A 26,948-nucleotide genomic window follows, 5' to 3' on the forward strand; every position below is an offset into this window, starting at 1 on the left:
CTTAAAATGTCAACTAAAGGAAAACAGGCTGTTTGACATTTGAGCAGTTTTTACTAAAAAAATCCAGAACAAAAAGGAATAGAGGAGTATTTCATTATATATTATAATATCTACTGTGTATGACAAAATTCATTGATAACAACAGGCAAGCAGTAATAAAGTTAATTTATAAAAAGTGAAGTACCTGAGTGTGAGAGCTCAGCACATTTACTTTTCCCCAGCATTTCTTGGGGCTCCTGTGCAGAGCACTATGACTTTGAGTACCTTGGGAGAGCTCGACCACATCCATCTGACCTCTTCAGCAGAGCAGCTCATTCTTAAATTGTGTGTGATTAAGCCTGGCCAAAGAGAAAACTCAGATCAAAGAGACACTGTGCTTGAGGCAGTGAAGAGGGGGAGCACAGACATATGTAACGTGTCAGGGTAACTCAGAGCCTTTATTATGCTTGGGCTGCCTGGGAAGGGAGTCGCATCAACATCCATGGATGTGTTTCAAGCTCTGGTAAGCTTGGTCACTTGTCTACATTACTGCACACTCCATAAAGGTGAGTACTAAAATAATTTTCTCATGTAACCTGAATGCTATTTTTTATTGTTTGAAAAAAAAACTGGGTTTAGTTGTACAGTATATGATTTCCACAATTACAGTTTACATTAAGATTATTGCTAAAAAATGACATGACTTTGGGTAAAGTGAAAATTTTGATGTTCTTATGTATAGTTGTATTGTATTGTTTTAGTGAAAATGCCACTGAAGCATACAATTAAACTTCTATTCATTTCCCACACATGAAACAACATTAACAGTTCATTGAATTTGTTTTAACAAGCATTGCAGACCATTAATGTCACCTGCTCTTAGAACACCAATGTCTGAGTTTTTTCTGTTAAAGTCACTTCAGTTCAGTTTTTTTTCAGTTACAGCTCCACTCAATAAGCTCTTACTCTTGCAACCAAAGGGTGTGTAATTATTAAGCAGTGCCCTTTCTTCCAAAGTTCAACATGGTCAATTCCAACTCCTTTTAATTTAAATTATTGTCTAACATTTTGCTCAACAAGCCTTCATTAGTCTGATTGTAAGTAAGACAGAAGTGTTTCTTAAAAAGAATACTTTCCTGCATATTTCAAAATCTTCCATCTAAAGTCATTTTCTAGTAACATGCCTTCTAAACGTGGTACTCTCGTAATTCAGCTAAAAGCTTGGAATCTATAATCTTTACATACTTAACACAATGAAATGTGACCTCAAAACGGCTTTCCTTTTCAATGTTTTCTTTATCTGCTTTTCCTATTTATAGATTGCATTGTTTTCACTTTCATTGCATGTGTCCATGTTTGTGGAGATCTGTCATTTTCAATTAATAACAAGACAACTTGATGGATTCCCACAACAAGCCTCTCAGGGCTAAATGAGACAGACTGAGAATTTAATTAAAAACGTAATGAATGCACAATTGACAGAAACAAAAGGGTAAAGAGAGCCCTGAGGGTGGGAAGTGATCAAAAATGCAAATGGATAAAATAGAGAGGTTGTAGAAAAATGAAAACATATGGATGAAATCTTGTCTATTAATTTTAACATTATAGATTGAAAAAAAAATAATGTAGTCGATTATAGTTTTACAATGGGTTATAGTATGAAAAACATGGCATGGTGTTCTAGCAGTCAACACTCCCATTTCTTAGCTCTATCATCCTGGTTTTGAATCCACAGCCCTGTCCTTATTTGGTAGAGTCTACATTTCCTCCATAAATCCCCACTGGTACTTCAGATGCCAAGACTACATTAAAGAAGATACTAGAAGGTCATGCAATCTCTGAGAAAACAATAGCTGGGCACAGAATGCTGAATCCCTTGCCAACCTCCCATTGTTATTTTTTTAATTTGTTTCACAGGTACATTTAACCAAGACAACCTATAAAAACAAACTAAATAAAATATATTGGAAGTGCTGATTAGAAAATTTGAAAGTTAATAGACAATAAAGAGCCAAATTTAAAGTAAGGTACAGAAGTTTCATACTGTCATTTGTGGATCCATATTTGCCAGACAGCTGGTTGGAAAAAATATTGTCGAGGAAAAAGTAATGTGGAAACATGGGCTTCATGAGAAACAAAGCAAGAAGGCCAGGCAAACATTACTTTCAGTAAAGCAAAAAGGTTAAAATGTTAAAGAAAATAGAGACTTGAATAGCTCAGGGGACTAATAAACAGAATCTGTGTTATGAATGAGCATTGAAAAGGTCAGGAGAGTGTTTAAATATGCTGCCAAATGGGCCGCAGGTGAGTGTGCTGTGTTGATCCGATCAATGAAGGAATAGCAAAGGGCATGGATGGGTGTAGGACCTGACAATACCAAGCTCTAAAATTTTAATGTGATGTTCCTGACAACATGAAAATCACCAATCTAATCAGTGTGTTTGGGGATCTGCAAAGAACCTTATTTTTTCTGGCTCAGTGTGGCCAGATTTTCATCTATTTCTTGAAACGTGACTTAGCCTCAGTATTGCAGATTCAAGATCATTTTCATTTTCTTTTCTTTTTATTTAATTACTGAGCTGCACGTGAAACACAGACAAATATCTATCCCTTGGGGAAGTCTCTACCATGATTTCAAGGTACAGCATACATACTTCATACTGTAGTTGTTTACACACTGCTGTCTTAGATCATCATTTCAAATTAAACAAGATGCCTGCATTTTCTGCTGTATGTTTGTTTGTCTGTTGGGCCAGGAGGCGGTTATCACTGGTCATGCATGTGAATGCATGGAAAAGTATTGTAATTTCATTTTGCTCTTCCTTTTAATTACTTTCTCCATGTATTGATTCTCAAATTGAACACATTAAAATCACTTTAAGGTCCTTTGTAATATAGTGTAAATAAAAATATATTCTTGCTACTTCATACTTATTAGACTAACTTAGTGGTGAATATGATAAGAGAAGACAGCGTAACACCAACAAACATACAGTATTGTCAAATTTTTATAGTCTCCACTCCACTCATCCTGGGTATGACATTAATCTGCATCCTTCCCTGCATGTAGGCCCCCCAACCTGCAGGGAAAACCTGGGGGTTGGTGGCAGAATTGGCTCCCCAGCCACCATAAAAATACCTCATTCTGTTCCACTCCATCTGAACTAGTGTGGTGTTGAGGTGTCACTCGTTACATGGCTGCACTTCGGTCCTAATATGGGATCCTGAGGTGGTTTGTCATGTGGTGGATGCGGCAATGCGCTGTATCAGCGTGTGCTTCTAACCTCATTCCTCATTGTTTATTTCACATTTAATTTTGTTGTCATATTGGTTACTATGAACATATTTACAGTATTGCAACAATTTCAATATACCCTCAGCTTTATAGTTTTATTAGTGGTATTAATGTTTATGGTGCTTATGCTGTCTTTGAAACTTTTTATACTGATAGTGTAATATAAAAATGTGGAGTAAATGAACAGAGTGCACATTCATGCATTATTCATAATCAATTAATTTCACCCATGGCTGTTTTTGGAATCAATGATAATGATTGCAGTTTTCAAAAGTGAAACGTGTCCCCTTTATAGTAGTATAGTATATTTCTGTCTTAAACCATAATAAAACCAAATGTTATCTGTTTGATTTTTTTGTCTCTGTTTCAGTGGTGTGTCTACAGGTGAGAGTTGAGCGGACAAATGTGGAGGTTCAGCATGGAGAGGCTGTTCTGCTGCCCTGCTCCTTTGTAACTACAGCTGTGCCATCACGTCTCAACATTATCTGGACCACAACACCTTTATCAGAGCCAAGCTCTCCCTCTCAGGTATGTAACTGAAATGCACTCTACTGTATAACATTATTGTAACACTAAGGGACTCAGATTTACTAGTTTGAACTTCCTGTACCTCATGTGGAAAGGCAAAAAACTTATCATGCTGACCTTAGTGAACATTCATCTAGAAAATGAAGGCACTGTTGGTGGTTTGTTACTGTTGATCTTCTTGCACACTCCCATATCAGATTCTGCACTCTTCACCACTTTAATATCATTCTGATTATGATTATATTGTACCCAGCAGTTTCACCTTTCAGTAGGTTGTCTCAGTCTATGGAACTTGAACATGCTCTCAAGATGCAGTCTAAGATCAACTTTTGTCCATTATGTTTTCAGGCAGTTTGCCCTTGGCCCCTTCTTTGGTGTTTGTTGCCTCACATGGAGAACTGTGCTTAAGGTATTAGATGGGAGGGTCAAATACAATTTGTAGAGTCTGCCTGAAGTGTGTTACTCTAGCGTTATTATGAGCTGGAGTTCCAGGCATGGCAAAAGAATGTGTAAGACCTCCAGAAGACCACAAAGCAGGCCAGCTCAGAAGAGGCTTATCCCCGTCTGCAAGTCTCCAAACTGAAACTGCAGGCTGAAGCTTACATAGGCTTAACAATAAGGAATTTGCTTTTTAAAAGCAAAATATTGCAAATGTCTTGAAATGCCCAACAATGGAGAGAAATTGTTAAAGCTGTGGCTATTTAACAAAGGGGCAATGACAAAACATATAAATTCAGAATTTATGAACAAAAATAGTTGAAACCAAAATGTTCAAAAGAGAAAAAAGGATGTGCCTAAAAAAGCAATCTGAGGTAACCAAGTCCAATACACAATATGAAAGCAGTAATTCAAGAACAAAAACAAACAAATCACAAAAAACAGTACATACAAAGAAAGAAAACAACACTTACATATTCTACTACAAAGTCAGTGCTCCACTTCTGGGTCTTCTCTTTCTGACTGAATTTAAAGCCGGAAGGAGGACCCAGCAGCAGTGATGTCAGGGTAACCACACTTCCCGTGGCACCACCCACAAAGCACAAAAAATGGCAGCACATTTAAAGAGAGAATACAAATAACATAATAAAAATGTAATTCAAAATTAACAAAAACAACCATGAAACAGAAAACAAATACAAACCAGGGGAAAAAACCCTGGCTGTTACACAACAAGGCTATACTTTGTATCTTAACCTGAACCCTTTCTTGTGATTACAGACTAATGTGTTTACTGTTTCTGACCGTTTGTCTATCTTTTTATATTAATGTGGTTGTGTGTGTGTGTATTTTGACTACTTTCTGTATTTAATGCTCCTTTTTGGATTTTGGATTATAATAAATAAGATGTACCATTTTTTACCTGTCTTATTCCTGACTCAGAGCAGCGGTGGATCTACCATCAGGGAGTTTTGGGCATGCGCCCAAGGAGTATGTGTTAGTGAGGGGCCTTTTCACCAGTACACCCTTTATAAACTAGAATGAATCTAAAGCAGGAATATAAGCTACTAGCAAAGCTATTGTCATGCAGGGTCATACAGTAAGTGGAAGCGAAAATCTCAGGTATTTAAAGCAAAGCAAGAAATAGTCTGCCTGGGAGTCCCAAATCAAAAGATATTCCTCTGATTTCATTTCTGAGAGTATATGTTAGACAAGAAATGAGGCAGTGAAATCTTTAGATACAGTAGAGTTATAGTCAGAAAACAAGAGCTAAGTAGCAGCTCATCTTCAAGGTAATCCTCGATTTCATTGCTGTTTGTTCCACACATTAAATTGTAACACATGTGTATCATCTTTCTTTTTTAAGGGTCAAATAACTTTAAAATGTGTTAATATTAATTTTCGATTAGAAGCAGTTAAATGTTGTTGTATGATATGTCACTTCTCAGATCAGCTTGATTTCATTCTGCTCTTTTTCTTCCTACACATTACCTATGACTTGCAAAACAGTGATAACACTGAATTATAATCTGACATAAAGCATTTCATTATTTTTTAAAAATGAATTAAATAAGATAAAAATTTTGGTAATACTTTGTGACGGTTTTGTTTTTCAGGTTATTGTCTATGATCAAGGCCAGGCAATTGAAAGTCCTACTTTAACTGGCCGAGTCAGGTTTGTTTCTGCTCCACTGAGTGCTGACATCCTTCTCAACATGACTCGCTTGTCCGATGCTGGAAAATATCGATGTGTAGTGAGCAACCCCCCTGAATCAGGATCTCCTGGAATAGCAGAGCTGAGCCTTACTGTTCTTGGTAAAAAAAAATAGAAATATGTGCTGATTTATGTTTTATGTTTAATCACCTCTTGCTGGTTTTCTTTATTTACATGTCCTTATTGTTACTGTTTAGTTTCTGAGTTCCGATTTCCAACCTCTGTCACTGTTCAAGTGGATTTTGAATGTTCTCCCCAAGTCTCCATTGGATTCAATTGGTATTTCACATTAATCCAACTTCCCAAAGATGTGCAGATTAGGTTAATTAGGGTTCAACACCTGGTTGAGAGTGTTGCACAGTTTAAAAAATTCATTATACTTCAGTTTTCATTTTGGTTTATGTTTTTTTCCGCCTTGCATTTTCCTGCCTTCCAAGGTTGTGAAGTGTTTACCCCGTTGTGACGTCACCTCAGTGATTTCTGTTGTCATGCATGTGTTGGGCACAGACGTGCTTAATGACTGTGTGGCATGAGTGAATGTTCTAGTAGCTTTTCTTTTCCTTTGAAAAAAGGTCTCAAGAGTGTACATAACCATCAGCCAGATGCCATTCTAGTGATGTGTTTCTTAAACTGCAATTATTGTTCTTTTTTCATCTTTGTGAATTTTCCTCCACCATAGTGCTTTTGAAAAATGTTACTGCCTAAGTCAAAATCCAGGCAATTTAACAAATATATTTTATAAAAATATTATAAGAATTCAGTGGGATTTGTCTGGTCTGCCGGCAGAAAGATTGGCAGTGTGGGTATGGGCGTATGACGTGACACATTGATGTTCAAACAATGGACTGTTTCTTTGTTGAGCCATACTATCAGAATAGTCTTTCATCTTCACATATTGCATATTTTTGTTTATCTTCATGCCAGAGAGTGACATGATGCAAGTAGGAATTTCACTGTACTCTGTACATGTCATGATGCAACTGCCACTACATTACCCTGTGTTAGCATTATTGAAAGTGGATACCTAGATGCACCTACTGAATTTGTAAGCTTCTACAAAATATTTTTTTTTGTGATCACTTTTAATTTATAAAAATTCCTAACCCCTTACACACAACAGGGTACCCAACACACTTTTCAAGGTCCACTGATTTAGTGTTCTCAAACTCCAAAGTCAGTGTATGAACATTAGAAACAGCAAAGAAAAAGAAAAATGAGGGGGTAAAGTTGAAATGTTATCCCTTTTCCCAAATATATAGATAAGGCATATGATACTATTGGATAGATGAGAAGTATGAGTTTCCAAATTGGAAATTCCACATGAATGCCCTACAAAGTTGTAGCCACAAGTCAGAAAATTTAGATAAAATAAAGCTACCCAAATTCTCTGAGCGGTGATGTAACATTAATTTTTAACATTAGTCAAATATTACTTGACAGAATCAGACAAAAACACCATTTTGAAGTGTAATTGCATTTGGAACAAGGTAACAAACATTTAATACATTTAGTTTGTTGTTTATTTTCATGAAAAAATACAGGCAATCTTAAATCACTTTTTTTGTGACCAAATAACAGATCAACAGTGACCTAGCATTTTGCTGAAAAGTCAGAGTGAAAGTTCACATGAAGGCATAAAAGTGGTAAGGTGAATGCAGTATTCATTCATGGACCACTGAAAGCATCGTCAATGGTGGGGAGACTCATGGAGCTCAAGAAAAGGGTTATGGCAGTCTGATGATTACTGTGGGACTCCCTACTGCAAGGACATCACCAGTAGTGGTATCAGGAATGTAATATAGATAATTAAATATTTGTCAAATTATAATAAAAACTGCTATGAATCACAACTTTTTATTTGCTTCAAAGTCTGAGAACACAATTGTCTCATCCAGTTATGGATTGGAACAAATGTTTACAGGGAGAAAAGAGTAAAAGTTTCTAATTACTGTTACTCAGTCAAAATACTGTCCTCAGTTGTTCTCTTTCTCCCTACCATACTGTCAACAACAGCGACTCTGCATGTTATTTATATATATATATATATATATATATATATATATATATATATATATATATATATATATATATATATATATATATATATATATTTATATATATAAATTAATAATTGGTTTATGGCACTTGCTTTTATTTCCTCACAGCTTTGCTATAAATTGTTTTTCTTTTGTATTTTCTTATTGTTTGATCACATCATAGAAAGTGTGTAATGCTGAGTGTCGATCGGCATTGTAAAATTAGTGGCCATGTGGCTGATGACATTAGCTGTTTTCAGAAACTGTAAGGTTTTGATTTGACAATAAATATAATCAGTACAGTTCAGATGCACTGTCACATGTACAGAGTACAATTAAATTCTAATTTGCATGTTTGACCAACACACAATATGCACCACTTTCCAATGTAGCAAATCATATGTTATTTAAAATATAACACCGTAGAATACTCTGGGTTAAAAGTAGCCCAGACACAAGCCTGACTATCGCCCCCGCCCCCCCCCCCCCCCCCCCCCCCCCCCCCCCCCCCCCCCCTTCCCCAAGATTCTGCAGTCTATGGCTTCACTTAACAATTTTTGTCAATAGAGTTGATGCCTGCCACAGGAAACTGAAAGTTATCTGGGAAGCTTTAAAATGTATTGAGCTGTTGTGCATAATGTTATTAAAAGTAAAACAAAAGAAAAAAAATCATGTTGCAAATACGGTCTTGAAAATTGGAAGAATGAGGAGCTTGTTGAGCCTAAATGATTTTATTTTAACAAAATCAATCAAAAAGGACAAAGGACAGGTAGAAGACTCACAGTGAAAGAAGATGCCAGTGCATGAGTGAGAAGGAGGAGAACTCTTTAGGAGAGGCCTGGAAGGAAACATCTCAAAAACATGCAGTGAATTAAAGGCAGGATCGGAAACATGTTTACATCCCATGGCACATTGAGGAGTGAGGTGTACTTGATAAATAAAATGTGAAGAAGCAAGTTGGTGATTTCAGCTTTAGACATTAAAAGACTATTGTAACATATGAAGTTCTTGAATCTTCTCTGATGCTCATAATTTTTATGCCCCAAGGTGAATTAAAGTCCCCAAGTCTAGGAGCCTGACGTCAATTTTTTACTCATTCCACTTTTTGAAGGCTTTTAAAATAATGTCACAAGGGAGCCTGGTGTATTTTGAAGCATCTTAGAAGCTTAGATGGGTGTTAAACAATTGCATGTTTCATAGCTACTCAACATACCTCAACATTTCTATATACTGTACTGATAGACTTTGCACTGAGAGTTCTTCAAACATTATGCTGTTAATGGCATACAAAATGGTTTCTTACGGTACATTCAAACACCAATCATATTACTCTCCCAGTGCTACAATTGTTCAGTGATGATTGCCTAAAAAGATACATTTTAATACATTAATAAAACAGTTACTTAACATCACAAGCTATGCTAACTTTCCATCTATACATTAGTTAACATCAGATGTTTTCTATAGGAATGTAATCTGCTATTTAAATGGTAGCATCATAGTCTTCTGAGCTGAAAAAATGTTTACTTAGCATTGTAAATTTCTACAAAAATTCAATTAGGGACCACAAAAGCACTACGGCTCAAAGGGCTGCACTGGATTATGCTTATAGATTTGACTTATGCCTGGACTTGCAGGAACATTCCATTGAGAGAGTGTATTCATTTCTCTAAACGTTCCTAGACTTGATCCGTGGCAGACGTATCAAAGCTCTTTGCAAAAGCTCTCCAACAGTATATTGTGACATCTCCATTATTATGTAAACAGGTTTTTCCACTTTTCAGATTTTCAGACACATGCTGTTCATTGATTGATAGAAAGAATACCTAAGGTTGAAGTTCTTTGCATCAGAAAAAATATTTAAAAAAATCAGATTTTGTTTATTTGATTATGCTGCAAATAGAACATTTGCTTTTATGTTCTGCCTTTATTTGCTTGTAGCTGCATTGTTAGAGTAGTATGCTGTTTAACAAGTTATACACCTGTGTGACTCAGCATGGTGGTGTGATTGCCTCACAGCTTCCAAGATCTGGGTTCAGATCTCATGCTGGTGACTGTTGGTGGACATGTCTCTATATGAATTTTTCTTCTCATTTTTCTCTCACAACACAAAGATTAATTGTGATTCTATCTTGACTAGTATACAGTACATACATGTGTCCTGCATCTGTTATACTATGTAGCTGAGACTGTCATGATAGGCAGGACCCTGAGTGACCTTGATATGGACTGAACAAGTTGGAGGATGGATGAAAATTCTTTTATCATATGTGACTCCTAATACCAACGGTGGATATTTAAATTCTGCGCACCTGTTTCACTATTTTCATTCTTCCAAGAATATAGTTTCTTGCTGTTTGTCCTTATTCTTGTCTAACTTTTTAAAGACAATAACCCTCTGTATTACACCGCAGCACCTCCCTCTTCTCCTCACTGTTTTGTGAGTGGTAATATGGATGAAGGAGGAAGCATTTCTCTGACCTGCTTTGTAGAGTATGGAGTCCCAGTACCTGATTTAAACTGGAGCAAAATCAAACCTGACAAGATCTTTCTTCCAGTCAACATGGAAGGTAAGGGAGATCACACCTTATTTCCAGTCATACCTTATGTACTGTGTATTCATCTTTTTAAGACAGATTTTCTAGTAAAATTGAAATGCTCAAAAACAGTAGAGGGAGTCTAAAATAAATTAGTCCATTCGTCATTTATAATGTATTAGCTGAAGTACACAGCATTGCAGGAATAATTAAATGGGGAAAACTTTCTTTTGGATAAACAGCATGGCTAAACACAACCAATTATAAGACAAAAAGACATACTCTTAGATAAAAGCTGTAATCCAGCAAGACAATGAAACTGTTATCCAGATTAACGGAAAAGAGAGTGCTGTATGTGCCAGTGGCCTTTGAAATCATGCTTTGGCAATCCTGCTGCCTGATGGGAATTGTAGTCCCCATAATGTTTTGTGAATGCATCCTTCACTTTATAACACCCCTCTCTGATATGACATATAGCCTATATTTTAAGTCAGACCAATGGCATGGCGCATGCAAATTTTCATGAAAATCATTTCTGTGTTTTTGTGTGATTGCTGAGCAAACAAACAGACATCTAAATTGTTTATGATTTTATTTTATATAGGTAATGTAAACCACAGCATCATCAGTTTAGATCCTTTCAGGAATTAACTGAAAAACTGTTTTACATGCAACATTTACAATGAAGTACAATTAACTTTTTGTATGTTTGCATGTACTCTGCATGCTGCCCTACAGGCTTTCCATTCGAAGGTACTAGTGGTATATTTATCTAAGCCGCCACAGGCTTTTAGTTTCGGGATTAGCTAACTACTTCCCAATTAACTATGTTCTGAGTAACAACCTTTGAGTTTTTTTTTTACTCAGTTCTTTTGCAATGGTGTATGAATAAATGAAAATTGCATCTTTAATGCAAAACCACCAACAAAAATAATCACACTATATATTATCATCTAACTATAGTAAATTAAATTGTAAAAATAATAAAATTGAAATAAAAAATTACTGGTGTATAAAGCAAACAACTGAATGCATGTACCACATGCGTCACATCAACTAAATGAATAGAAAATGAAACAGAATTGCAAATTATTAATCAGTCATTCACAATGAAATGCTTATGTCAGGCTAAAAATTTGTGGAAGTGTTATATTAGAAAAACTATTGCTTCTTCCAAAATATATTATTTGGGAGCGATTATTACTAACTATTGACTGAATATTGTTGGCTGTGCTCATTGCTAGAAGCAGCTAAGTTGACTTAATGCAAATAAATTTTTCCACACTGATGTTCTCATTATATTTGCTCATTCACAGCTTGCTCTACATGAATATGTATTATGAAGCATGAATGAGATGCAACATGAATAATGCACACCAGACAGTACTAAGCTAGCATGTAGAAAGTATAGAAAATGAGCTAATTTACTGAAAAACTCTGTGGCTCTAGGGGACGCTCTGTTTAATGTGCAGGATGAATCTTAAATAAGAAAACCGAAAATGCAATCTCAGCAATGCTGGGGTTACAACACCAATGAGCAAATACTTCTCGATGTTGGAACTCCTTTCTCCTTAAAAGCAGGTTCCTAAAAGAATGTTGTCTTCCAGGATGGTGGCTGATTATATAGTTAGTGAGGGGGAAGGAGCTTGGCCTCAGACTGGGAAATAGAAGTGATGTCATGCAACTTACGGATGCTTCTCCTCCAGTCGAAAGTCTTAAATGGAAACTGAGTTAGTTGCTGTACATCATTCTTAATCTTTCCTGTTGGTTTCCCTTTTCCAAGGCCTGTATAACATTTCCTCTGTATGACAGATATGGAGGTACCAGACACATTTACTTACCTACTCAGTAAAACTCTTGCATAAAGGAAAAGATTTGCTTTTTAGTTATTTTTTCCTCACAACCAACATTTAAGTTTGGTGAAATAGCACCATCTAGAGACCACAATTGACATATGAAGTATCTGATTAATACAAATGTGTCATACATAGATACTCACCTGTCCAGTACAACTGTCACATACTGTAAATGAACAGATACAATAATCATAGGAAATATTGACTTCAGAAATATAATACTGTAATCTTGGTGATTCCAACAGTATGTTCAGATCACAGCACATGCAAGTAAACTTTTAGGAAGATGGAATAGGAATTTAGGCATAACATTCTGCTTATATCTAAGTATAATGTCATGGAAACAGCATTAAGCCTTGTTGTATTCAAACTTCATTTGCCATATTTAATTGTCCAACCATTTTCTGTGCCTAACCCAACACCAATTAGTAATGAGTTCAAGGCAACAAAAAACCATGGAGAGACCTTCTGTCCATTACAAGGCATACTTATGTACATTCCATTCCTTCTCATATCAGGTCAGGTAAATTAAACTATACATATGAAGAATATTAGGTGATCAATGGTGCCCAGGCTTTCAGCATGTGTCTGGTTACACTTTCCATGTGTAGTTCAGTTTCGCTGTAGCTTCATATGTTATTTATATTATTACATATCAGCAGTTACCTTTATCTCATCTGATTTACGAGATCAGGACCTAGGCAGATTAAGTCAGAGAAGAGAATGAACAAGCAACTTAGTGGATGAGGACCAGTGATCTAACACTACACTACATTGCATAGTTGCATAGCAACAGCAATGGTCTGCTAGTCACCTGAGGTCATTTACACAGAATTCATTCTTTATGTATGCTTCAGTAACTTCTCATGTTTTTAATTTAAATTGCTTTTCTAGTGACAATATTATTGTTTTTCAACTTTGCTGTATCCTTTATGTTTTGCTTTTGTTTAATTCCATTGGAATACTGACTTTAATGTCTGTATTTTCAAGTGTAGCCTTGCTTGCTCTTTGTAGTTTTTCTTTTTCATTTATTGCATACAAGGGTTGCAGGGATTACCATTCTGGCCATACTTGACTAACCTCTGAATCTCGGTATCATTAATCTGAATCCATTCTCTAATGATATCACTAGTTACTTTACATTACAACATACCAATTTTCACTTACATCCTTAAGACACAACAATGCAGGTGACAGCATTTTTCAAAAGTACGGAGGTCAAAAGGGAGGCTTTTCAAATGCAGGTGACAGGATTTTTCAAAAGTACAGAGGTCAAAAGGGGGCTTTTCAGACATAGTTTCTCCATACCACTGTGAGTTTCTCTCAGTTCCTACATTTTTTTCTCAAAATGAAAAGCATAAAAATAGGAAATCCACGGTGAAAAGCCTGCTGAAATGGCTTGCTGATTTCTTTCATACGTGGGTTATTGTAGAAGACATATAAAAATGTTTTATTATTATTATTAGTAGTAGTAGTAGTAATAGACACGTGTACAGAGTAGAGTCTAATTCTTACTTGCATGTTCAGTCAACACACATTGATGTGACAGGAATGGTCTCCTCTAATGATTGTAACTGCAATATCTTATGGCAATCTAACCAAGGATGACATTTTTAAAAACAGAAAATAGTAAGAATCGAAGGATAAGTTCTCATCAGTATCAATGTTGGGCAAATCTGCTTTAAGATTTTAAAACATATGCTGCTTTCAAATGCTTATAAGTGTTTTCGGAGTCCCCACTTTTGATGTTTCAACTTTTCAGTTTGCCACCCTCCACCATTACAGTACATTTTGATGTTTTTTTAATTTTTCCTTGTTTGGCTGTTTTTGTGCTTCTTTTTGTTACAGTAACAACATTGTTTATTTACCAAAACTTTTAGTTTTCCTTGTCTTCTCAAGCTAGAGATTCTATGGTTTTCTCTTCCTTGAAGAGGAGTTTTGTGTATTTTTGAGTGTTTGGAGTATTTGAGCTTGTGCAGGCCTTTGAAGCCTGCATTTTGAGTTTAGGATCAGATGAGGTCTGTTTCTGATTCTGACCAGTGAAATCTTGGCCAGTTTTTTGTTTATTTTGTAGCTTCTTCACCCCTTTGTGTCATCTTGTGTGCTTCTAATTACAACAGGGAGAACGTGCACATTCTGCATAAAAACTGATTGTAACCCAGTCATCTGGAGCGCTTAGACAGCAGTAGTCAGCAGTGCTTTCCATTGCTCCACTGTGCCACCATACATTAATCGTTTATAGAGTGTGCATAGAGATTTATATATTGTGTATTTTCAATATGTATATATTATACATTTGCATTAATTTAAGTAGTAGCTTAAATGCCTAAACTCTAAGAAACATCACATTCATATTGTTGTTTTTGATCTGTTATCCACAATTAAATCCATAGTAGTTATTTTGGCCTTCTAACTAATTTCTCACATGTTTGGTAACAGCACTTCTCTTATCCACCTTGTGTTTTTATGGAAAACAGATTCTCTAAGGGGAACAGTGCAGATCTTCAATGTCTCCTCCCAGACATCTGGACTCTATCAGTGTACAGTTTCTAATCGACTGGGTACAGAGATCTGCTCAGTGGAGCTCATCATCCATAGTAGTAAGTAACTGAATGTTAATAACTAGCTTACTGGTAGGTTTTAAAATACCGTTTAGACAGACAATTACAAAATGAACCAAATTAAGAGGACATGAATAAAAAAGTAAGTACTTTTCAATAGTGCTAGTTCAAATCAGGAAAAGGATACTGAAGAGCTTAATTTGTATTCAAAGCCAAATGGTATCAGTTATACAAATGAAACACAGTATGCTGCCTATTAAACAGCTAGAACAGTGTAAATCCATCTGTAGGTTTTGTTTTTATTGTAGTTTGTGTCTCTTTCCAAATAGCGCCACATGGTACTTCTGGCATTCTCCAGAGTATTTTTGTAACACTCACGATGGCTCTGATCCTTCTAACACTGCTAGCCTTGGTATTGTGGCTTCATCGATCAGGCTATGACAGAACAAACAGGAGTGGACAGAGAGAAGAGGAGGAACCATGCTATAATGAGATCAGGTACAGGTCCAATCTACTGCGAAGATCGTTTGTTTAGAAAGGATGATCTTCTTTGAATTCTAAAGGACTATAATATTTAAGTGTTGCCTGAGGTAATGTTCTTCCTACATTTTGGAAAAGTTAATAACACTAACATTACAACATTCTTTTTCTTTATTGTTCAACCAGTAAAACCTCAAATTACTTTTGCTTTTTTATGCTTATCCATAATGTTTGGTAACTTGTTTAGGAATAACCAACTTTTTGCCAGATGTTTGTTCTTTTAATGACAAGTTCGAAGTCAAAGTCAAAGTGAACTTTGTTGTCATCTCAACAATATACAAGTATACAGATAGACAAAATTGCGAAGCTCAGGGTCCACAGTGTAACAACATGACATGCAAATAATAAATTAAAAATAGAATTAAAATTTTAATTTTAATTTAAAATTAAACACAAACAAGACAAGACATTGTGCAAAGACAAAAAAAAGAAGTAGCAGCAATATTGACGTGTAGTTAGCAATATGAACATTGATGCAATGTATGGTATTTGCAATCTAGATACATAAATATAGTCAATAGATATGTAATATAATAAATAAATAATAAATAATAGATATAGATAATACAGAAATTATCTGTATATGATAATAGTTGTTTAAGACATGTGTAAACAATGACAGATCAGAATGTTTCACAGCAGAAGGATATCAAGAATGTCAAAATACTTAAAGGTCAGTATGAGATTTTCAGTTCTTTTTCTACATGCACACTAGTCTTTGCAGGAAAGTGGTTTTCATGTATAAAAGTTCTGTATTTAGAGGTGGTTGAGGCCATGTGGAAGATCCCAGGTGGCAGCATGGTGTTAAGGAGTCTGACAGCTTGGGGGTAAAAACTATCCTGCAGCCTGGCAGATCTGGCTTTGATGCTGCAGTATCTTCTCTTGGATGGCAGAAGTGTGAAAAGTCCATGTGAGGGGTGTAAGGGGTCCTGCACAATGCTGCAGGCCTTGCGGACACTGCGTTTGTAAAATATGTCCTGCAGTGAAGGGAGAGGCACCCCAATAATGTTCTCTGCTGTCTTCACTATCCTTTGCAGGCGCTTGCGGTCAGATACGTTGCAGTTGCCATACCAGACAGTGATGCAGCTGGTCAGAACACTCTCAATGGTGCTTCTGTAGAACATGGTGAGGATATAAGGGGGAAGACTTGCTTGCTTCAGCCGCTTCAGGAAGTGTAGTCTTTGCTGGGCTTTCTTGATTAGTGATGAGGTATTATGCGACCACGTAAGTTCCTCAGGTATGTGCACACCGAGGAACTTGGTACTCTTAACAGTCTACACATTTAAACTGTTGATGCTGAGTGGGATGTGGGCAGGATGTGATTTTCTGAAGTCCAAGATTATCTCTTTTGTCTTGTTTACATTGAGAGATAGATTGTTGCCTTCACACCATGCAGACAGCCATTCCACCTCATCTCTGTATGCTGTTTCATCATACCTGGTGTGAAAGGCGCTATATAGCACCCGACCCGGCACAGACTGACGCAGAGGCACATACTTAAAGAAACAGACTTTTATTTTTCTTCAGCCGTGGGGCACGCCTTCCCCGTGTCCCACAGGCCCAACACAGTCCCAAAACACTCACAATAATCACAATAATCCTTCTGGCACCACCACTCCTCCTCAGGCTTAGTCCTCCTCCTCCCGACTCTGGCTCCCGAGTGGTGGTGGCTGGCCCTTTTTATAATCCACCCGGAAGCATTCCAGGTGCTTGACCACCTGGTCCTAATTGCACTTCCGGATGGGGCTGTAGATTCGTCCAGCCGGGCTGTTGGAAGGAGACAGCCCCCCCTAGCGGCCACCCCGTGCCCCAACCAAGCTGTGGAGGACTCCATCTCCCATTGAGCCCTGCGGGAGGTTCGGGAATCAGCGTCGGCCAGGGAGGCTGCCACCAAGCGCCCCGGAGGAGGTATTGAGCTGTCCATGGCTGCTCCCCCTGAACATATACAGCAGGGGCGTCCCGGCCAGGCATGGGACCTGGCCGTTCATCACACTTGTTATCAGTCCCAGCACCGTCGTATCATCCGCAAACTTGATGATGTGGTTGGTGTTGTGTGTGGCTGTGCAGTCGTGAGTCAGCAGGGTGAAGAGCAGTGGACTAAGTACGCAGCCCTGCAGCGCTCCAATGCTCAGTGTGATGCTGCTGGAAATGTTGCAAACCATCCAAATTGACTGGGGCCTCTCTGTCAAGAAGTCCAGGATCCAATTACAGAGGGTGGTGTTCAGGCCCAACTTTCTCAGTTTTACAGCCAGCTTTTGAGTGATGATTGTGTTGAAGGCAGAGCTAAAGTCTATGAATAGTATCCTGACATATGTGTCTTTTTTATCCAGATGTGTCAAGGAGAGGTGAAGGGCAGAGCATATGGCATCCGCAGTTGACCTGTTTGAGCGGTATGCAAACTGAAGAGGGTCAAGGGAGGCAGGGAGATTAGTCTTTATGTGTGACATGACTAACCTTTCGAAGCACTTCATGATGATTAGCTTGAGTGCAACTGGTCGGTAGTCATTCAAGAATGTCACTGATGACTTCTTCGGCAGTGGTATGATGGTGGTCGACTTGAAGCATGTTGGGACTGATGACTGACTCAGAGATGTGTTGAAGATATCTGTGAGGACACCAGCCAGTTGACTGGCACATTCTTTGAGCACACGACCAGGTATGTTGTCAGGTCCTGGATTGACTCTGGATAGAGTCCTCTTCACATCAGTTATGGAGAGACAGAGTACCTGGTCAGTGGAGGGAGGTGTTGCTTTTCCCGCAGGCTCTTTGTTCAGCTCATTTGGGTAGGGAGGCATCAAGTTACACCCCATGATAGAAAACACATCTCAGTATAAGTGTCAACAGCTTGCTATACCTTTGAAAACTGGTACAGGGCAATATTTTCCAAGAATATAAAGTAATTTGATCAATTTTCATGAATCCTGAGGTTCTTTTTAACATTAAATACACTTTCACTGCAACATGTTACAGTAATATGGGATTGTTTGACATTTGCATTCAATTCTGTATTTCTACTCTCTGGCATGTAGTTAATTACAAAGACAGAAGATGGATCATTCATGATATTTTTTTATTGAATTGTCACTGAAAAGATTTAGAAAGCAATATATAGATATATATTATGCAGAGAATATCAGCCATGCATTATGTGATTTCTTACTTTTTGTTCATAAGCATGCTTTTGTTGTCTTCAAATTCTAAATAAATTGGTTCTTTTTATGTAATTGTTTGCGCTGTTTACTTTTGAAAAAGTAAAAAAAAAAACTAAAACTTCTACTGAAGCAATAGCTTAATTAAAGTAACACTAGTGATGAAAGATTTTTTTAATTTTTTAATTTCTGAATTTTGTTATGAATGAAATGCGATGCTTGCCTGCACTGTAATTGCAACAAAGGGCAAGCAAAAGCTTTCCACAGAACAAGCACTGAATATAAAGTTGGACACTGGCTATTTCACAGGACCTGTACATGCCAGTGTGGTAGGACAGGGACTGCTAGAGATGGAGGACTCAGTCCTTGAAGAGTGTTTCTCAGAAGGGAATTGCCAATCTGGGATACATTAGATTAAGAGACAGAGAGAAAGAGACAGAACGAGAGAGAGAGAGAGAATAACAACCTGGAACAATGGTGGAGCAGGCAACACAGCAAGTGCAGCTAGGCATGCATGAGCTGAAGGCAGAGTGTGCTCAGTGAAGCCTGGCTGGAAGCCAAGAAACCCGGAACCAGTTTGCTCATTAAGGACTGATGGTATGGAGAACCTGAAGGAGGGAATCATCCCCCCATAATGCCTGACAGGGATACATGGAGCCCATCATTTTTAGAATATGCAGCTGTAGGGCTGTTGAAGAGAACCTGAGAATTATGAGCTACTGGTGTGCAAAGATGCAAAGTACCATTACAGCCTTAACCTATTGTATAAAAGGTGAAAGGACATCTTTTTTTATAAGTGGATTACAGTTTCCAGTAGTTCATATTCCTAGTTCTGAGAATCCAGTATGACTGGTGGTTTTAACTCCAAGCCATGTCTTAATTTAGAAGCCATTTACAAATGTTAATGGATTTAATCAGTTATTTAAATGGCTTCTCCTGTAATTTCAGAAATAACTAATACTGCAGGTTTTGCTTCTCAATATACTGTAAGTGATGCTCATCTTTTCTCACATTTTTTTAATTATTGAATTAACAGTGGTCACTTGTCTCTGTGTGTTTGCAACCTCTTATATTTTTCTGGGTGCTCCAGCTCTTTCCCCCATAACAAGATGTCTGCTTGGACAATTGGTGACTCTAAGCTGACCCACTCTAAGAGAATGACTGGAATGTCACTCATTGTGGCCTTGCTCTCCAATTCTGCTGGGATAAACATCGGCTCCATGCATCCCTGTAATGAGGGTTCAAAAACGGATGAAGGGATGCATTATAGTGCACCTACCTGTGAAGTTTCTTATCCCGTCATTGCTTCGTTACTCTTAATTAACTGCAAACCAAAAATGAGGTGCAAATAAAAAGGTAGCAAACAATGACAGAGCTCTTTATGAAACTGTGTCTGCTCATATTAAACTGTAATATTAACAAAACAAGAGGAGAAAAAAAACTGAGATCTGATGTCCACTAATCCTCATTTGCTCATGCCACATTTTGGTAATATATAATTTTAAAGCAGACAAATAACTATGATTGAGGCAAATAATTTAATGAAAGATTCCATTAACTTCTAGAATCAGATTCTCATTAATCAACAAAAAAAAGAGTTTTAGGCTCCAGGCCAGGCTCAAGAAGCAGTTAACTAACCCTCAATTGAGACGAATCAGACTGTATTGTTAAGGTACTGGGCCGGATGGCTTTACTCTTTGTGAGCATCAACTCACACTTAATATAACAAGATATAACAAGAACAGTCGACAAGCTAGCAACTCAAAGAAATATACAGTAAAATTAGGAGGTTCATGGACACTTTGCAGATAAATAAGGAGTGCAGCAAATATATTGTTATTCTATTAATATGTTAAAACAATTGTATAATACATTACTAGCAATAAAAATAGTGTTCTAAATCTTTCTGAACAATCCTCACAAAACCATCCATCCATCCATTATCCAATCCGCTATATCCTAACTACAGGGTCACAGGGGTCTGCTGGAGCCAATCCCAGCCAACACAGAGCGCAAGGCAGGAAACAAACCCCGGGCAGGGCGCCAGCCCACCGCAGGGCGCACACACATACACACACACAAACACACCCACACACCAAGCACACATTAGGGACAATTTAGAATCGCCAATGCACCTAACCTGCATGTCTTTGGACTGTGGGAGGAAACCGGAGGAAACCCATGCAGACACGGGGAGAACATGCAAACTCCACGCCGGAACCTCACAAAACCTTAAACTTTATTTTTGTAGTTCAAGTTTTAGAAAACTATATAAGCTGTATTGACTTATTTTAAGTATTTACCTTAATTTCCAAATAATTACTGTATTGGACAGTTCAATATATTGTAATTCCCACTTTCAGCAAAATGCAATTTGTTTTATTTAAATGAATGTGGTCATATGCTCCAGATAAGATGGAAACAAGCCATTTAAGTCATCCCTTATTAATTATGTCTGACTGTTGGTTACAACGGCAGAGCGGTGGCAGGGTCTCTTTTGCTTTATGCCTTATTAAGTAGTTGATGGAACCTGGGTTCAGATATCGGCAGGGTCCCTACCTGTACCTAAGTCAGCTTTCAACAGATCAAGGCTGGCACCATCACTGGAGAGCACAGCATGTCTACTATATGACTCTTTGATTACATTGGACTTAGAGGCCATTAAAAATCAGAGTTTTTTGGTCCTATTATCCTTTCCTTATTGTCTGAATTTATGTGAGACAGTTTTTTAGTTCTGCAAAGTATGAAGACTATTTATTTGGCAAAGATAGATTTCATATACTGTACATATATATTATTTATTGTTGGCATGGCAATTCTACAGAACCTTAGGGCAGTGTCAAGTAAGGGGAGCATGCAGGGTATTGTCAACACACCAGGAGATTGCCAGCAAAAAACGATTAAGCAACAAGCTGCTACAAAACTCTTTTAAACTACTCCACTGCCACACACACAAACTTGTTCCACTAGTTGAAACATTTCTTGTATTTCTCATTCTAAATTGCTTCAAGGTGTTCTTAAGATTACAGATTTGCAAGTTCAGGAGTTGCAGAATTTTAGGAAACACACATTCCATGCTGACAAGACAAGTAAAGTAAATAGGACAGTTAATGCACAGCCAAGACTATTTTTTTTCTCCTGCAAACAATGGTGTGTAATTTCAATAGGTTTAATGGCAACAGGACATGTTCTTGTTGTCCAAATGTGTCATTGTCACTGGGATGGAATGTAGTATACTCTGACCAGAGGCCTTACATATCAAATATCCAATGCTCTCTATCCCCTTTCTTGAAACCTGTAGCAACTATCTGTTAGGATACTTTTTGTGTAAAGTATCCTACTAAACCCTACCTGTCCAATAGTGCAGTCTGCCAGCCCACCACAGTGCTTACTCACATACACACACTCGCTCAAGGTCCAGTTAGGAAACACCAATAAATCTAACTTACATGCCAGAAGAGATCCCACTCCAAAACATGGAGAATGTGCAGACTCCACACAGCCAACATCTGGCTGTGGCTTCAAAACTAGTATGCTGTCTCCATGAAGCAGCAACTATACCCACTGTGCTACTATGCAGCCCTCTGGAAATATTATTTTTATTAGTATTTTTAATTCTTTCATATTTCTTTCATAGTAGGACAATGGTTAGCATGTTTGTCTCTCAGCTCCAGGAGGTCAAGTTCTGTGTGGAGTTTTTATGTTCTACCTGTCTGAGTAGGGTTTTCTCTTTATAATTACATTTTCTACCTGTTTCCTAAATATGTGCAGATGTGGCCAGTGTGTGTGGATATAAGCACACGACTACTGGCACTCGCACCAGTTGTTCAGGGATATCTTCTACCTATATGACATAAGGCTGCTGAGCAGTCAATTGTAAGAATTTAAATATTGTAACATAACAAATGGTTTGTACAAATATATAATACATACAAATACTGTATGATTGTATGGTGTATATGTGTTTTATGCTAAGCATACTTTTTCTCTGTTTTATTTACTGTACATATTTTTTGCATTGTCTTTTTGTCCACTGTCTTGAATTTCATTTTACAATGTGTACATGACAATAAATCTGACTTGACTTGACTTGAGTGAGCCTTCCTATGGACTTGTTCCTGTTCCTGCACTTGTTGGTCTTGCACTTGTCTCTTCTGGGTTAGGTTCTGATTCCCTGTGACACAAATTAAATTATATTCTATACATGGATGTTTTAGCTGTTCTTTATAGGAAAATGCATCAAATTTAGCTCACGCATATATCTCTATAATGATCCACTATTTAAGCCATAGCAATTGCCTGCTACAAGATGTCAATGTTTTGGATGCTTAACCATAATAATGTACAGTTAATGTATTATCAGGACTCTTACGATGGCAGATAAAATCAATAATATATATCACTGTGCCAACTTCATGGGAATTTGCAGTCTAACAAATAATGTGTCCTCCCATGTTTTGAAAGACATGCTATATATCTGTATATCTGGCATGTCTGAGCAGTCCCTGCCTCTGTCCAAGGTGTCACTGAACTACTCCCTTCCAGTCTTTATTTCCAATGAAGATAAATAAATTCCAGCATAGGACAGATTTTCTTTTTTTTCCTACTGGGTGTTCATGTCTCACTGTAAGCACAGTACTGCATACAGTATTGGCATTGTGATTAATGATAGATTCAGTCAGGGTGGTAGTGTTGTTCATTAACTCCCTTTTAGCATCAGTCAAGAGGAGGTCCTGAGAGTCTTTTTCTGTTTCAACGTCTCTTTTTGCCTTCACAGATGTTCTTAAACAACAAAATGACTTTCAACAATGTAATGAATGACTAGTTTGTGCCAATTCATAAAAAAGCCCAAAAGGACGAGAAAATGTAGTCCACCTACATACAAATTTTCCATGGGCAATTATCAACAACGGACATAAAAGGCACATAGTGTCAGAATGCAACATCATTTTAGGACTCACAAGCATGCACACCTCACTGACACAAGGCCAATACTGAGAATTTATACAAGGCATTCACAGTACTAAAAAAGTGTTTAAAAATAAGTATAAATAGCCACAATTTTATTTCATTTTACATTTAATGGTGGGAGATTGCCTTACTAGCTCTTTTATACTGCTGGTCATAGTTCACTTCAGCACTTCAGTTCCTTCTCTTCTTGTTTGACCTTTTCATATTCACCTCCAGATGAGAGACCTTGCTAGAATTTTGGCTAATTATTGGTGAGGCAAGTGACCGAATTATGTGCTCACCACACAATAGCAGCTAATAAGACTGCTTCCTACTGGTGCCCATTAATATTACTGAAGCCACAAACATGCAGTCTGTACAGTGGTAGTCCTTTTCTGCAATAGAATCCAACTGCAGACCTCCGCAGCTCTGCCCTGTTCACGAGCCAAACAAATCACACACATCCAGTGACATTTAGTGGCCTTTGCAGTACACGTCAGTCTTGTTACATGACACGTTTGACCATTTGTGTCATTTTCAGCACTCCTTTCTCAAAGTGTACCTTACACATTGTTCTCACAGTATGGGTAAGATTATATTGGTTTATCTTACTCAAGAGTAATGACGACTACAACAACAACAACAAATGTACTATACTGTATTTTCATTCAAACAATGTAGGTCAAAGTGCTTTATAAGATATCAAAGAGAAAGTTAAATGAAAAGAGAAACAAATAAGATTAGACAATAATACTAAAGAATGTAATGTACTATTAAGTAGGCATGTCTTGTAGTAGGTGTGTCATGTAGCATGAGTGTCATGTAGTGGCGTGTATCACAGGCAGGCCCTTCTTGGAGTTTTAAGAGTGTAAATCATGTACCGTCAATATGCAATCCGATTGACTGTTCTGCAAGGACTTCTGAATTGCAGAGCTCTGGAAATCTGCAGGTAAACCCTTGTCCTTTAATGAGCTCCCAATGCAACTGTGACCAAGAACAAGTGCAGTGTTGTTTTTAAGCTCTCAATGCTGAAACTTTGAAAAGTTACTCTTTCCTGAAGAATTATGTACACTGATGTCTACATAGATAGATAAATCTTTATTGTCATTGTCACTTTTACAAAGGAACAACGAAATTGAAGGTGCTGTTGACTCAGTGTGAGGCATAAGAGTTAAAAACAAGAAAAGGAATAGTAATAGAAGTACATTACAAATATATACAAACTAGACATTAAGCCCGTTACAATAATGGGCGCTAGAACAGTAGTCCATAAACATTAGTAGGAACAGTCTATATTAAATGGCAAGGGACCTTTTACCTCATTAAATTTTTTCTGTAAAATGCCTGTAATTTTCTCTGACAGTAATACTGGCTTTGCTGTCCATAATATGCATTTAATTTTCTGTCACAATGGTGGGCAATCAGCAGATTCTCCCCAGCAACTGATGTAATGTGCGCGAAAATAAATCTACTTTTAAAAATCATTGTATTGTAATATCATGAAAATTCGTATATTTAGGAAAACCCCTTCAACGACTGACACTTTACACTTTACCGGGCCAAGCTTCTTAATCGCAAATCTGACATCCTCAGAGTGAACACTTGGGGAAGCTGGTCTCCGCGTCTCAGTACCCGATTGGATTTTTCATGTTTTATGTTTTAGGTCTTACCTCATTTACCGAAATATGATTGGATCTGCCACGTGATATTTTATAGGTCCCGCCCTCTCTGTCTTGTGTGACGCATCAGGCGGCCTTTGAAGCATCGCACCGTGCCCCGCGCATGCGCATTTCACCAGAAGACACACACACACGGACACTGGACGCACACAGGGGTTTTATTAAAGAGGATTACACTTGTCATACAGTATATACAAATTGCACTGGTTGACTTAAGGTCTATATTGCACATTTAGAGTATGATATGGAGCAGTTTTTATTTGAGTTCAGGGCCATGATTGCTTTTGGATAAAAACTGTTTTTAAGGCGGTTTGTCCTGGTTTTCATTGCTCTGTATCTTTTGCCCGATAGCAAAAACTGGAAGATGCAATAAATGGGATGTGATGAATCCTGCGAAATGTCTATTGCTTTTTTGTAGCATCAGGAGGTGTAGATTTGTTCCAGAGTGGGGAGGGTACAGCTGCTTACATAGATTTTAACATATATATATTTTTTAATGAATTGCAAATTACCCTTCAATTAACAAGGTAAATCAACTTGTTATTGATTGTTGATTTAGCCAGTATGTATATATTGGTTTTAAGTAAATAAATACATAATAGCTGTCTTTTTCATTTCTTGATCCCTCTCACCCCCTACCTTCCTTACCTTTTCTCCCTCACAGAACAGACGCTTTATCTCCTGCTTGCCACCCTTCAACAAAAATTCCATTTTCAAGCTCCTAATCAGGCTAAAGAGAACAGCATTTCTCTACCCTTGTGATCCTTCCTGTGGTGTTCGTAATCATTAGAGCATGACCTTGTTCTTTGTTGTGCAGAATGATGTTCCCATTTCATTAATAAATTCTGCCTTTTGAACAGTAAGTATCCATCCCAAGAATTAATGCAGTATGTAATGAACATATTTTTGCTGACCATAAATATAAAACAAATTACCCTGAGGGATAATAAAGCCTAGCTAACCTATCTCTGTTTTATGTTATACAAGTTTTTACCTGGATGTGTTTTGTAGGCAAGAATGATTCTCAAAGTCCCCACGGACTGCAGTTGATGATTAAGAAAGTTAAAACACTTGTCTGTTATGACATCCATCCATCCATCCAATTTCTAACTTGTTCCCATTTTAGGCTTGAGGAGAGTTGCCGCCTATCCTGACAGTATTGCTAGTCTAAGGAAGTCATTTGGGCAACACCCTGCAAAGCAAAATAAACTCAATGCATTTCTTCTGACACTTAACCTCAACAGTTTGTTCTAGGCAAAGAAGATACAGAATGAGAGGTTAGTAGAAAGTGTATGTCCATGAATGCTCATAGCATTATCCATATTAAACCCACGGGAGGATAAGCACTTTGGAATTGTCCAACTGAACCACAAAATAGTTCTGGGAATCTACATATATAAAACATTAAGGTCTGTCCATCTGTCATGGGGATACTCACAAACTACTGGGGCTAGAACCTTGATCTTTGTCTTGATCAAAAGATTATGACCACATTCTGGAAATTAAAAACGAAATTAGGTAGTGGCAACCTTGTGGCCATGACCTATGGTCGTGTGTTTATGAAAAAGAGATGGAGAATCCAAGTTATAACCTCTATAATGGTAGAAAGAAAAAGAAGAGCAGCGACATCTGTTTAGCTTTAATTAAGTTAATTAAGTGATGAAGAACGACAAAGAATAAAACAAC

The 26,948-nt window shown here is 37.4% G+C and overlaps 1 protein-coding gene across 2 annotated transcripts; it reads left to right on the plus strand.

Annotated features, from left to right (window-relative positions):
• Window positions 1-390: 390 nt before the first annotated feature.
• zgc:165604 (uncharacterized protein LOC792578 homolog) lies at window positions 391-26,227 on the plus strand. 2 transcript variants are annotated; one of them, XM_028793650.2, is made up of 7 exons: window positions 394-545; window positions 3,645-3,802; window positions 5,857-6,055; window positions 10,405-10,560; window positions 14,861-14,983; window positions 15,274-15,442; window positions 25,927-26,227. In XM_028793650.2, exons 1-7 carry the CDS (start codon window positions 443-445, stop codon window positions 25,985-25,987), a joined length of 969 nt encoding a protein of 322 aa, XP_028649483.2. In that variant the 5' UTR covers window positions 394-442; the 3' UTR covers window positions 25,988-26,227. The 2 variants fall into 2 exon arrangements, with proteins under 2 accessions (XP_051785353.1, XP_028649483.2); XM_051929393.1 differs by lacking the exon at window positions 25,927-26,227 and having other exon boundaries at window positions 391-545; window positions 15,274-15,711.
• Window positions 26,228-26,948: the final 721 nt, after the last annotated feature.

Source organism: Erpetoichthys calabaricus, chromosome 1 (genome assembly GCF_900747795.2).
Source record: "Erpetoichthys calabaricus chromosome 1, fErpCal1.3, whole genome shotgun sequence".
NCBI classification, from domain to species: Eukaryota; Metazoa; Chordata; class Cladistia; order Polypteriformes; family Polypteridae; genus Erpetoichthys; species Erpetoichthys calabaricus.

Excerpts from the sequence above, each read along its gene's own strand:
- zgc:165604 (XM_028793650.2), top strand. The coding sequence starts at position 443 with ATGCTTGGGCTGCCTGGGAAGGGAGTCGCATCAACATCCATGGATGTG. Across the intron at positions 546-3,644 it reads TTACTGCACACTCCATAAAG|TGGTGTGTCTACAGGTGAGA; the intron begins GTGAGTACTAAA and ends TCTCTGTTTCAG. Across the intron at positions 3,803-5,856 it reads AGCCAAGCTCTCCCTCTCAG|GTTATTGTCTATGATCAAGG; the intron begins GTATGTAACTGA and ends TTTGTTTTTCAG.